Consider the following 14,774-nt stretch of genomic DNA (forward strand, 5'->3'; position numbering starts at 1 on the left):
CTAATTTGTGAGCGTTCTCATTCCCCGAAGTGGACAGGAAGTTCCGCTCTCTTTCTAAATTAAGGTTAATAGGCTTGTCACAGCATGCATCAAACCTCACTCCGAGAAGCTGAAACAAGCTTGGTCTATTATTATTATTATTATACACACCCAAACTGCACACTGACTACGTGACAAGCCTTTTGGTGTGCTTCCTCAATCTTGCTTTGTCATCTCAGGCAAACTGTCTGTCTGTTTAAAGTGATGATTTGGTGCAAAATTTAAAAAAATAAGTGTTGCTACTTCCCTTTTCAGATTGATATTCATAGTGGTGTTACCCTGACAAACAAACAAGTTTGGACAAGTTTCTATCAAGTACTGTTGTGTAGATATACTACATAGCAAACACCAAGTCCTGAAAGCAGTGCATTCAATTCCCCAACATGGCATGGTGCTTGTTTCTGCCAAACTCACAGTTTCTGTTTGTCCATGCCGGGTCTCTGTGGTGGCAAACTCCTATGCAGACATGCTGCTCTTCTCTGACTTCTGGTCGGTCATGTCAGCTGTGTTGGCTGTCGGTGTGTTTGCTGATCTCCAGCTTGTTCCATCACATCTCACAGATGGCTTGAGATCTGGAGACGGGGCAGGCCTCTGCTGTCAGGAGGGAGCGCATCTCACGGCAGAATCAATGGAGCCGCTCCCGAGCCCTTTCATCCTTTATGACATGGGTTTAAAACACAACACACGTTCCCTCGCTGCAACATGTTCCTACACACACTTCTGGCCTTCTGGCGCTGTGCTATGGACGTCCTGGGAATTTAGATGTGCCAAATACCTTTCCAGAGGGGCAATACAGTACATTCCTCCATGACAAGCTCTCCGGCCTTCGAACCTCAAGGTGCCCCTCTTCAACCATATACTGTAGACTTCAAAGGTGAAAGCATTAAGTGACCATATCTGTTATCTTGATCCCCGTGGTGTCAAGGGCACATTGGACACTTCTGGTGCTTCCCTGTAGACACCACTGTACCTATAAATAGAAGAGGCTGTAGGCATCCACCAAGAGATCTCTATCTGAGAGATTAAAGGAGTTTAAATTAATATATTGTATGTAACAAAACACTACATAAAAAACAGTAGAGAGAGTAAAAGTAAAAAAAATTATATATAAACAGGTAGAAGCCATCAAAAGGCTGTGGAGCCCTGAACCACCTGAAGCAGCTGTTCAACACATGCCTGGCTTTGCCTTCACCTGTGCACTTCCAGTACCATGGACAGAGGCCACCCGGCCTGCCATAAGAGCTAGTAGACACTCAACACCTCCTTCTGAAAGAAGTATCCTCTCGACCCGAGGGCACTTCAGGCCAGGCTGTAATCAGCGTGCACTGCCCTGTAAATGGCTGGTTGAATGAGCTTCCCCTTTCTTATTCCCTACAGACACAAAACTCCACAAGCTCCCCGTATCTCCCAATTACTGCTAATAGAAATCTCCCTCTTTCACTTAGGCCCTGCCACCTCAGCCCTGTGCTCAGAAATCTTCACATATCTCCCACACAGAAGGGTCCCCACTTGCCTAGTGATTCACTGGCAAAAACACTGCGCTCGTGTCCAATGTCTGTGTGAGACCCAAATGCCACAGAGCTCATGTCCATAGATGACTAAATGTACAGCACCTGGACTCTACCTTCCAGAGGGGAATGTTGATAGTTACTGGCACAGGATCCATTTCATATATTCACACCATTTCATGTATTCACACCAATGGCAACTCTCTTTCTTTTTCTTTCTCTTTCTCACAAACACACATGCATGCATGCACACGCACACAGACACACACACATTGAACAAGAGAGAAAGAGATATGTATATCAAGACAGAGAGAGACGTTCATGTACAAATGTTTGAGACGGAATATGTATTCTTTTATCAAAACAGAGACATTTACAGTAGGGTACAAATGTTATTTGGGTTAATAGTAAAATTGGTTGCACACATTACTTCTTCTTTGAAATCAGGAAGAAGATGTTGTTGGTCAGACGTATTTAGAAACATTTCCTTTGCCTTTCTGTCTATTCCTCTTTCTCCAAACCACTGGTATGGGAAATGGTAAGGGCCTCTTGACTAAATCAGCTCTTTATTTAAAAGTGTGTTTGTGGTGCTACTACAGTATTTCACTCTCTCGAGCCATTAATGGGATTCCCAGATTACTCCCGGTCTCCTTGCAGTGTTCCGTCATCTTTATTGTCAGGCCACAGCAATATTGAATGTACACCTAAAAATTCCCCATCCACCTAAAAAAACAAATGTAGTGTGCAAAAGAGTGACAGTGAAAAAACTGTATCAGAACAGATGAAGTAGAACAGTTGGGTTGGATGTCGCACACATACAAACTCTTTGGTGACTTAAGGCTCTGTACCATGTAGGGATGGATGCACCAACACCAATTCCAATTCTAATAGATAAGATTCTCCGAAACCACGCTGCAATACCTTTTCACGGCAACAATATGTGCAACTCACGGCTGGGGTCAGGAGCTGTTCTGTCTGTTTTGACTGAATTTACTTAATTTAGGGGAAATGGTGACATTAGATGCAGTTCTTGAAAGTCTTGCAATAAAAACATTAAGCTTCATGTTCATAAACTTGCCACAAAGACTAAAGCCCAATTTATACTTATGTCGCCGACACTTTTTAAAGGTTCTTTTCTGGGACTTCTTTTTTTATTCTACAAATGACTACAACATTTGAATGTTGGTACCATTTTGAACGTTTTTCAATTTTATGCACAAAGGTTATTGACAGTTTGAAACTGTAAAATTATTTGACATACAGTATAATAGTGTGCAGTTTTGGAAGGGGACAAAAGGAGACAGTCAAAGCTGAGAGAGAAGAGTTGAGACGAGCAGAGGTGACAAAAGACAAGAGTCTTTAAGGCAAGTCATTTTAGGTGTTTGTGTTCACACTCACATTCTCAGAAACAGGAAGCTTCTGCCCTCAACGTCTCTGCCATGCCAGGCTACATCAAAAGACCTAACCACACTATACCAAACCGCACCCACACAAACTGTATGTGTGACATGCAGAACAAACAAACAAACAAACAAACAAACAAACAAACAAAACACTGAGGGCCTCATTTACTAACATTGCGACCGCAGCTTAATCTGCACCTTTGCCAAACCGCAAATAACGCACGGTATTTTGCATCCTATTTATCAACCAAGAACATCGTCGCGTCATCTGCGCCTAACACCGCCCATTAGTGTTATTTAGCGCTCCGCGAAAATTAGAGCTTTTGGTTCACGAGGTTACAGCAAACTAACCCAGGTAAATATAGAAACTCATAAATATTTCTCTGTTTAGCCCTTCCGTCCACATTAAAAGTTGTGATCACTTTGAATTCAAGACTGTCTTTTATTGGTGAGCTGATTTTGGGAAATTCAACTTTTCAGCGAACATTGAGTTTCTGGGTTGCTATGGTTACCCCTCAGGGTGCCTGTGCAGCTTAATATTAACGAGTTTATGTTCACAAGTTCATATTCACACATATTAACATGGGTAATCACACACAGGCAACTGCAAACTGTTAATATGGTTCCCTAAGCTAGAGATAGCTAGGATAGTATATTGCCAGGTTAACTGCTCCATAGCATCCCGTTAAATAGTCTGGTAGGAATACACGACACCCCTTACTTTAAAACGGCGCATACCAACACTGAAAACCAGGCTTTTCAAAAATGCTGCCCTAGGCAGATACATTTGAAAACTGGAGTTGTAGCGTGGACAGGGCAGGGACAACTGAACTTTTCAGACGTTCGGTTTGCTTGAACTATGGATGGAAATACGGGTTAAAGTAAACCATAGAATGAGAGGCTATTCTGGGTAAAGCGTGGCTGAACAGCTAGCTGGTGGGACAATTTTGTATATGTCTATATTAAATGATATATCAAATATAAACATAAAAAAAAATAACATTTCTGATGTTCGTATTTTTCAAATTTCTCGCAGGCACATAGTTTTCATTTAGCAGCTGATATGTCATGCTGAAACACCTCTTGTTTCGTAACTAATAGGGTACATAATTAGGCGCACTTTACGCATCTCCTCCCATCTCTTTGCAACGAACACCCACTTTCCCTTATACCCTCCCAGCAGCGGTAATCTAAAGTGCGCCACCTTTGATAAATACGGTTTTAGGTTTTTACCCGCTATTTTACGGCTGAAACAGGCGCAATCCTGTTAGTAAATGAGGCCCTAAATCTTCAAGGCTCTTACAGGAAAAATAAAAACTAGACGTGCGTACCGCATAGCAGTGCGTATTGTGACTTTATTTTATTTATATAGCACATTTCGTACAAGAGTTGCAGTTCAAAGTGCTTTACATAAAATCAATAAAAGCAAGCAGCAAGAGCAATACATGGAGTAAAATAATGATCAACATCGTATCAGAACCTGATGTTCCAATAGGCTTCTTGGATTACTAAAATCATGATAAAAGGTATAAAAGGTGTAAAAGGAATAAAAGTAATAAAACCCTTCTGCCTGGCCTTTAGCTCAGTCGGAACCATAGTCCTGCTTCATAGATTCCGCCTTACCCTGTTAAATATTTTCCCTAGTTATGTTTCCACCCAGAGGCCACCCTTCCTACTATACCCTTCCTTCAGAGGCCTTCTCGTCTTCTTCCACCGAGTGCGTAGCTTCAGTAGGGACACTAGCTCTCCTTTACAGGCTTAAGGAAGGTGGCCACGCCCAGAGGACTAGAAAATTTGTTAGGGAAATATCTGAGAATAACAGGAGATATATTGAAGCCACGATATGGTTTCCGACAGTGCTATGGTACCCTTAAAACTGTTTTACAGAGAAATAGTAAAAATAGTGCAAGATACAGAGAAATAAATAGTGCCAGATAAAATTAATAAAATGCTTTGGTAAAAAGAAAAAAAATGTTTTGCCTTTTGAAAGTGTCTAGCGTGTTTGCTTCACTAATATTAATGGGTAATGTGTTCCATAATTTTGGGGCGTAGTTGACAAAGGCCGCATCACCAATCTTCTTATGACTGCTTCTGGTGACCTGTAATAGACCTGTATCTGATGATCGCAGTGTTCTAGCTGGTGTGTAGTTAGTAAGAGAGTTAGCAATGTAGCTAGGTCCTTGTCCATTTAGAGCTTTGTATGTGAGGAGGAGGACCTTGAAGTCAATTCTAAAGGTAACAGTTTTGACTGCCAAAAAAAGGAAGAGAATGCGCAAGACTGTGAAAAAACAAGATATTTTCCTATCCAAGAAAGATCTTGAATGATTACGTTTCTGGCAACAATAACCTCAAAAACTTTGTTGTATATATTGCCTTATATATTGTATATTCTGAGTGAAAATGTAAGGAACTATAATTTGTGGATGTGGCGGCTGTACACTGATACTCTTTCGCAACCTGTCTAGTGAATGTGAGGAGTGTGACTTTATGACAGATATGTTGTTGTACATAACTTCAGCATTTTATGATATTTACATGTATACATAAGCAACAATATGATCTTCATTGTATAATAACTGTACTTGGCATTGAATATGCATATATAGGCCTACAAAATGTAGGATTATTAGTTAAAGGCAAGAATATATTTGGAAACAATACGAAATGCCTACATTTAGGCCTACAAGTATTGATTTTTATCAGACCCACTTTGTGTTTTTTTTTCTGTCTAAACGAAAGTTCATTCACAACAGCAGTCAGGATGGAGGTTAGTCTCTGCTTAATAGCCACTTCCTGGAAAGAATTGTCTGTCTTCCTCTTTTGCATCTTTTAAAGTTCTCCCTCTCACTCTCTCAGTCAGTCAGTGTTGATTGTTTTCCTTTGAATGATCCTAATTCCTCTTCACCATGAGGACACTCCTCCTCCTCACAGGTAAGATCATTCTTTCCCTCAGGCTACCTCTTTTTCTCTAAACTGAAACACCTGCATAATTACAGCAATAACTAGTAGTTATTTTGCATGCCAGAACACATAATGAAAGTCTGATAACAGATCCTAAATATTTACAGATAGAGATTACGTACTTGTACTAAATGTAGTCTAACACATCTGTTGGATCACACATGGAGATGGAGTATATTTCTACGTTTGGACTGTAGGACAGAGAGATCCTTTATCAGTAGTGTCTCAGTGTCTCCGCAGTGGCATCCTCTGTTATGCTGATATCAGATATGAATTGTGTTATGATATGAATCACACTCGCTTACTCGCATACTCTTCTATGTCGATTTCCAATTCAAGTCAATTTATTGTGTTAAAGGTCAAGTTTGCTGTTGTATTCTCTATCTTTTGAAACAAACATATAACTTCCTATTAATTAATTCATTAATTTCCTATTAAACCAAATATTCCAATCCCAACGCCATAAGACCAATTTTGTAACATAATGAAAGTTTAGAAAAATATTCGTCAATTAAGATGAATATGGGTATAATTAGTTACCAAAAATATGGTTGTAAAATGGCTGTGCTTTTGCGATGATACAAAAGCCCCATTGAGTACATTATTTAATCTTACCTCATTTTGTAATGTTGTATGCAACTGTCTTTTCTGTTTTAAGCACAGGGAAATGTGTCAAAAAAGACAGCAAAAGACCAAAATTCACCAAACTTGAAAATTAAGGGGAGAAAATTAAAAGTAAACTATTTTTTAAACTTTTATTGACTACCTTGAGTTTTAATCTCCCAACTATTCCACAGCCATACAGAAAAGTATTCGGCAAAGCTGAGGGCAGTTTTGTTCTCGCTGAGAAATAGGCAGGCTTTGGATGTCTCCGAAATTATTTAATGTTGTGTCAATGAAAGGTTCCCCTACTTGGAGCTAAATAACTAACAACACTCTTTGATTTGTAATTATGATTTATGATGCTTTATATGTAGACATAGAATAAACATAATACTATACTTGCACTGGCATATAACTTTTCTATGTAATTGACAACTTTAATCTGGTAAATTGCAGTGCAATAATCTACTCACTAAATGGCCTTTTCTGACATATTGCAAGATAGACCAATAATTAAAAATATGGAATTTCTTAGGTGTTTTCTGAACGAACTTGCATGATAATTGAAGGTAGAGTCCGTGATTCTAATCCAATACAATACACAGTCCTGACACTGTAAATGGTAAACATAAACAATTCCAGACAATTTGACAGGACCACGGATAGGATCGACTGTTGAGCTCAAATATCAACAACCTTACGCCATAATTGTGGACTACACCTTTGATTAAAGTCACCCAGAAAATGGAAAAGCATAGTTGCTTCTTGACAAGAGTTAATAGACTTTTGGGGTGTGGTCAAGAATGTAATGAAATGTATACGCACAAACATTTATTATGTTCAATAGGTACTCCAAATTGGTTGAAACTTTGCCGAATGATTCAGCAGTAAAACATAAGCCAATTAATGTTTAGAGAGTTGAATGTATTGGCAACAGCAGAGATCCAAATGTTCAGTATTTTGCCAAAAGTAGTACAAAGGGACCGGGTGACAGCATAGCTTGTTATGGCCATGCTTTCCATTTGTGTTGGTGCATATTAATAATATATTAATTCTTGACACCTACACTACAAAAAACTATCAACACATTGATAATATGGTATAATTTCACAATGGCTTTCCCCCAAAGAAAGCAAACAGAGATTTACCAGAATGTCTTTTGAAAGAACTGCTGAAAGGTCAACTGTCTTTGACCTGAGAAGACCTCATGACTAATTAATTTAGAGTTACACTTGCAATCAACTTATCTGACCACATCCTCTTTGAAACTGTGTGGCCTAAAAATAACTGACAAGTGAAAAAGCACTTTTAAAGGTTTAAAGCAGCACTAGACTAAAACTAGCGAACTAACTACCTTAGATTCATGCAAAAACCTTGCAAACACTGGCAGGTTAGCCCTGATAAAAGCTTGGTGGCATACTAACTACTAACTGGAGTTTTTTGGCAATATTTATCAGTGTCATGCTGTGAAAGCTTTTTTTGGGGGGGATATGCCATCCCGGACCACAAATATATCTAAAACTGATACGTGTCATTGCATACCTGCCATGTGCAACAGACTAGTTCAGACTGGTTCCTGGCTCTCAGAAGTCCTGTAAATTGTGTGTATGGTGGTAAATTGTGTGCTTGTCACAGTCATTTCTTCTCTCAGTTTATTTTCTTTCTAAAAAAGGCTCTAGATTAGTCAGCAGTTTATTAGTCTCTGGTTAATAGCCACTTCCTGGAAAGAAGTCTTTTGTATCTTTTAGATGACTCTCTTACTCTCTCAGTCAGTCAGTGCTGATTTTTTTCTGTGAATGATCTTAATTCCTCTCCGATATGAGGACACTCTTCCTCCCCACAGGTAGGATTATCTGGCTTTTGAGCTCAATAGGATTTAAATCTGGTGACAGACTAGCACTTTTTGTCACGGTGAAAAACGGGGGTTGCATGGTTGGTGTCTTTGGGCTCATAGTGCATATAAATGGCATGAAATAAAAGTTTGAAGCCAGCCTTTACTTTTGATTCATTGTCAAGTTTTGATCTCAAAAGTCAAATGCCTGAAATAGTAAATATAACAAATTCCACTGTGAAAGTCTGTGTGTGTGTGTGTGTGTGTGTGTGTGTGTGTCTCTGTGTGTGTGTGTGTGTTTGTTTCAGCCAAACCTAAGAAAAGCTTTAGCATTTTGTTCATGTACACATTCTGATAGTTTTAGGGTCAATGTGCATATATACCATGCTAATAATGATGTTGCTTATGCTCCCCTACACAGCTCTGACAGTCTGCTGGTTCCTGGTTGAGGCCAAACCTCAAAGTGAGTCAGCACCTTTCAGACCATGTCAAATTAGAAGTATGAACAAACTAAGCACTTTCCCAGCACCCAGCATTCTCCAACGCAAGGGTGTAACATGCAAACGACTACCCACTAAAGGTTGAATGGACAAACAAACAATCTAACTCACACCTCTAACATTTAACTTTTCTGTCTTTTCCTTTCGCTCTCTTGAACACACTTTTCTGCTCTCAGTCAAAATGTTCCCAAACTATGGACAAGTGTATGCAGGTGATACTGTAATACTGAAATGTAGTGAGATTCCCACCAATAAATGGCTCTTCAGAGGTCAACTACTCGAGGCAGACAACCAGTCTCTGATCCTGCCTGCAGCATCACAACACAGCGCTGGAGACTATCAGTGTGTCACTGCAGAGAAGAGTGACAAGTTCACCCTCCGTGTTCTGGGTAAATACAATTCAAATACTGTCATTTTCAGGCACCTCTAGATAATGCATCTCAAAGCATGCTAAGAAATACTATTCCAATTGAAATGCGTCTTTCTGCCCCGCTTAATGTCTGCATCCATTCTCTTTTCACCCACCTTCTTCAACCCCCCATTCCCATGGCAGACCTTCTCGCTCCTGCTCTCCTTGAAGTTTTATCAAAGAATGCAGTGGTCTACAAGAACACACTTGTGCCCCTTCAGCTGTACGTAGATGAGGGCTTAACAGACTGGAAATGTTACATCGCCCGCAAGGATACATTATTTCATGTGCAGATTCCAGAAGATGAAATGACATCCAAGACAAGCATCACATTTTTTGTTGAGGCTAGAGGAGAGAACCCAGAAATTGTCTTTTGCAACCACAAGACTCGAGGACGCAGCAATTCTATCAGCCTCAGGAGCACAGGTAATCTGGAAAACTAAAAGTTGTATTGACAAGCAAGCAGTGATTCATTCAGCATCACAAGTATGTTGCCATGAAGGCATCCCTCTGCTTAATGTTCAATATGTAACACTCTCTCAGATAATGAGTGAGTCGTCATGTGCCATAGACTCACTCTTGGGTGTAGAGGGGTAGAGTTGGCAACAGAAGAACAGTGTTTCCTAACAGTAACTCCTCAAGCCCAATGTAGTCTGACTTTTTTTTCCGGCAGCAGTGTTGTGTCTTTATTTAATAAAAATTAGGAAAAGATTGACTTATTTGTGCACATCCAGTGTATTCAGAAGTTTTCAGACCTTTTCAAGTTCTCAAAATTTTGTGATGTTTCAGACTCATCTTAAAATTAATCCAATTATTTTTTTTTTCCTCATCAGTCTACACACAAGTTCTCCACAATGGCAAAGCAAAAACAGGTTTTGGGAATGTTTTGATATTTCATTAGAAATAAAACACAGAAATATCCTATTTACATAACACCTTCATTTAGTACTTAGTTAAAGCACCTTTGGCAGCAATGACGCCTCAATTCCATTTAGGAAAGATCCTATAAGCTTGGCTCACCTTTTTTTGGAAGTGTATCCAACTACCAGGTGCGAACAAAACGTTGTGGGACTGCACCTATACAAAGTAAAAACCGTACTGGATTTAAATTTGCCATCTCCTTCAAGGTAGTCACCTTGTGTAGCAATACAGCGCTCCCAGTGCTCCAGCCACGCCTGGGATGCTCCCAGTGCTCCTGCCACGCTTGGGAAGCTCCCTGGAAGTTCCATTCTTTACGCGGATCCAGCACCATCTGTGATGCGCTTTGGATCTCCCCCACGGTGTCAAAACAGTGACCCTTCAGCTTACACTTCATCTTGGGGAAGGGGGGTAAAGCGTTCCAGGGAGTTAAATCAACTGTGGGGGGGAGGGGGGGGGGATCCATTTCCTGACCAGTCTCCCAGTCCCTGTTGCTCCACAGCATGATGCTGCCACCACTGCTTGACTGTAGGAATGGTATTAATGAGGAGATCTAGGAAGGCTGTTGGGGGAACCAAATCTCTTCCATTTGAAAATGATGGAGACTGTTGTGCTTTTAGGGTTAGTAAAGTAAAAAAAAATAATTGAATCCATTTTAAGATGAGTCTGAAACATCACAAAATGTGGAAACCTTGAAAGGGTCTGAAAAGTGCAAATGATATCCAAAAACTAACATAACGCAAGTGTGACACCTGTGGACCACTGCATTCAGGCAGCAGAAAAGAATGCACTCCACTTCAGGTCGTGGCCACATTACCACCTCAAACATTTAATATCTTTAGCTTGGTAACGTACAGTATGTAGCGATACTTTTGTTCATGAATATATCATGACATTTTAGTAGCAGTGCTTCTAATTCAGTTGAGTACATAGGAGAAATCCAGCAGTAGGTATAACAAGCATTTACTGATTTCAGCTGAGCTCTTACCACCTCTTTTGTGTCTCTCACAGAAATGGAGGTGTTGTTAGAGATCCCCCCAAGACCTGCGATGCTGGGGGAGCCTCTGACACTGAAGTGTGAGGTCCAGGGAGGTGCCGAAATTAAGACTGCTGTTTTCTACAAGGATGGCGCTCAGATCCAAACTACATCGGATGGTTCCTACAAGATCTCAGCCGTCACTGACAAAGACCAGGGCTCCTACCGCTGCAAAGCCACCTACCGTTACACCTACACAAATCCTCATGGAGCCTTCAAGGAAAAAGTGGACTCAGAACCTCAAACATTAAACATCAGAGGTACCTTATCTATATGCATGAATCTGTCTGTGTCTCAATATATTTTGCAATATGCAGTGGTGCTTTTGTCAAGTTAGGGAGATATTTTAAAGGATAAGGATGGTCTAGTTAGGTCTTGTTATCAAGATAATCAGTTTTACGTTTTTCTCAAAAATGTACCTTCATCTCCAAATGAAAAAGTCAAACCTGGTCCCAGAAGGCGCAGCTTTGCCTAACAGGTGTGTGATTTGGTTGCAGCCCGTCCTCCGTCAGCAGTCATTGCTCACGATGCCTCAACTCTAGAGTGCTCCTGTTCTGCTCCTGACTGTCCTGCTGCTCCACGTTTCCATTGGTACTATCAAGAGTCCGGTACTGCAGTGCCAGCAATGCACACAAAGGACGCCCCACGACTCCTCTATGACCAGCCTGGACTGTATGCCTGCCAAGCTTTCTGGGACGATGGGGTCTCTCGCCGCAGTCAATTGTTTTACGCTGGTAAGTCACCACATCTTTTCCAATTCTTCTGACAGGATTTTGCCCATGTTAAAAAGGTTGAGATGTCCACTCTAGGTCCTGTAGGCTTGCCTGTAACATGCCCTGGTCAGCTTAATGTTGTTTGTTAATTTGTGGCTATTTTTAAAATGATCATGTAATTACATATTTTCAAAGATATCGGATAGCAGGATAACAGCCTTTAAAATAGAGATCAGTTGTATTCTCCCAAAAAGGTGTTTTTTTCTTTTCTAGTTTATAATTATCACTTTCTCTGTTCCCTACAGCTCCGGACAGTAAACTTATAATCTATGTTGTACTGGCACTCATAATAGCAGGAGTGCTGTGTGTGGCGATAGCATTTCTGTTTCTTAAAAAGCGACGTGAGGATTCTGCCGGGCAGAGGGATGTGCCGATGAAGAGCATGAGGAGGAAGAAGGCTGGTGAGGAGGACGACGAAGCGAAAGATGACGCTTACCAGTCCCTCAATGAAACAGACAAAAACGACTACCATACTCTGCAGCAGGGTGATGGTGCAGATGGGGGCTATGAGGCCGTGGGGGGGGCCAGGTCAGGGGATGGGGGGGACGGTGGTTATGAAGCACTTAAGGCCAAAGAGCAGAGCGATGTCTACCACTCTCTGCAGCCTACCGAGACACCGGGGGCAGATGGAGGGTATGAGGCCCTGAAGGGCACTAAGCAGAGTGACACCTATGAAACCTTGAAGCCGACAGCAGAGGGTGGGGGAGACGGGGGGGTCGAGGCGATTAAGGGAAGCAAGGCAAGTGCTACCGGCGAGGAATCGGAGGAGAAAGGGGTGTACCAAAAGCTGGGAACTGATGGGGGTGATGGGGTCTATGAGGAGCTGGGAAGGAAAAGACAGGAAGACAATAAGGAGGATTGAGATGGAGATGAAGGGAGGAGGAAAACCGTAAAAGAGAAATAGGAAGAAGAGAAAAAGGATAAATCAGGCTGAAGAGATATAAATGACACAAAAACATACACTCTCACACACATACCTACACAGATACATGACATACTGTATATACCATACACACCATTGCAAGCATGGACCAATTCAGAATTCAGGTATTTAATCTCCTGAAATCTCCAAAACATGAGAAAAGCTTAGAAATGCCACACATATACATATACTTTATGGTAATGACAAATGCTTCGTATGAAATCTGGCATGGCCACTGACAAGAATTTAAGATCAAGTCAGGATCTCTTCCGGAGTCAACTAGCTGATGACTTCTCTGTCCAGACATTGACTAGGGTACTAGTGCACAAAATGTTTCGCTTTTAGCGTTTGCACCTCAATGATTTCAGGGAGGTGCAGCATAAACTCAGACAAACATAGACAGAAGATACAATAACAATGCTTAATCTTATTTAAATGTCATTATTTTCATCTTTACCAGTATTATCGCAACTGTAGATTTAAAGCAATAAAATAACAGCAGAGTTGGACATTCATATTTGAGAAGGGCAAGAGAATGAGTGCAGCAAGTTAGCGACAGTGATGCTGTGTATTACTACACAGACAAACACAAATCAGAGAGGACAACATAGGAAGTGACATTTGTTAACTATTTAACAAATAACAAGATGGCTGTGGAGCTGGAGTTGGCTATGTTTGAGCTATTGAAAATGTGCTTTAACGGGTGTTAAATGTATTAAGTACTGCATATCAAATGTATTACTAGCACTGTGTTCTAACTTTTTTGCTTTGCTTAATGCAACCGGTCAGATAGCCACAATTCACATTATTGTATTTCTATAGTATGTTTAACATGATACATATTGTTTATTCAGCAGAGCTGAGCGGTCATATTTGAGATGGGCAAACAATTGAGTGTGTCAAGTTATCTGCAATCATCTGCAACAGTGATGTTATTTGTAACTGATTACAATGGATATGTGCAATATGCAATATCAACTTCTAAACAGCAGAGGGAGATGAACCCTCCGATTCATGTATGAGCCGAGGCTTTAATAAGGACTTATTTCTTAGTCTTAAAAATATTTTGTACCTGTACTTGACTCTTTCTATGTATACTGTTACACTTACATGACAGCTGTAAACTGCAAATGGAAATTAATAAAGGATTTGTTTAGAGGAATGCAGTGTGTGTACTTTCATTTTTCAACAAGACCAGAAATGATGTGCTATTTTGTTGAACTATGTCTCTTAACTTTTGTTTTCTAAAACACCTGAAGGTGTTATATTAGTTTCAGTGTATCCTGAAGATCATACTGCCACTGAACTGGTGTTTTGTAGGCTGGACAAACACCGAGTACAGAGAAGCAGAGCAGGTGAAGGGAGGAGGGTGGAGGGGGTGTGAGAGGACCCATCTAATGCTACAATGTCTAACAGTGGATATGGATAGATAACGAAGTTAGATTACACATTGCACAACACGTTTCTGGGGAATGGCTCAGACAAGTTCGCTAAAAAAAGCGATAAAGACGTCATCAGTTCAAATGTTTAGACTTAAACTCAGAGTAAAAACCAGATCAAGGACCTCCACATGTCTGTAAGTGGAGACTGGCACCAAATGATGCAGATTATTATTAATACACCACTGGGGATGTCATTTCCCATTGTAGAATGGCAAGGGTACCTTCAGAGCCTTGACACAGGTATCATTTCTGGTGGCATATCCGAGTCTGGAGAACAGCAACACACAACCTGAACCTGGAAAAGACAGCAGCACAGTCAGATATACCACTCAGTCACCGCAGCAGAGCAAGCACAAGCACCCTAGCTCACATTCAACAAACCAACCAACCAATGTCCATGGCCAGGAAGGGTTTACAAAATCCTAAATA

General features: G+C 40.7%; 1 protein-coding gene across 3 annotated transcripts; it reads left to right on the forward strand.

Annotated features, from left to right (window-relative positions):
* The first annotated feature begins 5,783 nt into the window (after positions 1-5,783).
* On the forward strand, positions 5,784-14,065 carry LOC105908561. Of its 3 annotated transcripts, none has more exons than XM_031561268.2 (7): positions 5,784-5,881; positions 8,767-8,808; positions 9,022-9,234; positions 9,399-9,680; positions 11,184-11,468; positions 11,706-11,942; positions 12,227-14,065. In XM_031561268.2, the coding sequence occupies exons 1-7, from the start codon at positions 5,857-5,859 to the stop codon at positions 12,841-12,843; spliced, it is 1,701 nt and encodes a 566-aa protein (XP_031417128.1). In that variant the 5' UTR covers positions 5,784-5,856; the 3' UTR covers positions 12,844-14,065. The 3 variants fall into 3 exon arrangements, with proteins under 3 accessions (XP_031417128.1, XP_031417130.1, XP_031417129.1); XM_031561270.2 differs by having other exon boundaries at positions 5,797-5,873; positions 8,762-8,808; XM_031561269.1 differs by lacking the exon at positions 5,784-5,881 and adding an exon at positions 5,895-8,357.
* The last annotated feature ends 709 nt before the right edge of the window (positions 14,066-14,774 follow it).

The sequence above is a fragment of the Clupea harengus genome, chromosome 23, assembly GCF_900700415.2.
Source record: "Clupea harengus chromosome 23, Ch_v2.0.2, whole genome shotgun sequence".
NCBI lineage: Eukaryota > Metazoa > Chordata > Actinopteri > Clupeiformes > Clupeidae > Clupea > Clupea harengus.

Excerpts from the sequence above, each read along its gene's own strand:
- LOC105908561 (XM_031561268.2), top strand. The coding sequence starts at position 5,857 with ATGAGGACACTCCTCCTCCTCACAG. Across the intron at positions 8,809-9,021 it reads GGTTGAGGCCAAACCTCAAA|TCAAAATGTTCCCAAACTAT; the intron begins GTGAGTCAGCAC and ends TTCTGCTCTCAG. Across the intron at positions 11,943-12,226 it reads CAGTCAATTGTTTTACGCTG|CTCCGGACAGTAAACTTATA; the intron begins GTAAGTCACCAC and ends TGTTCCCTACAG.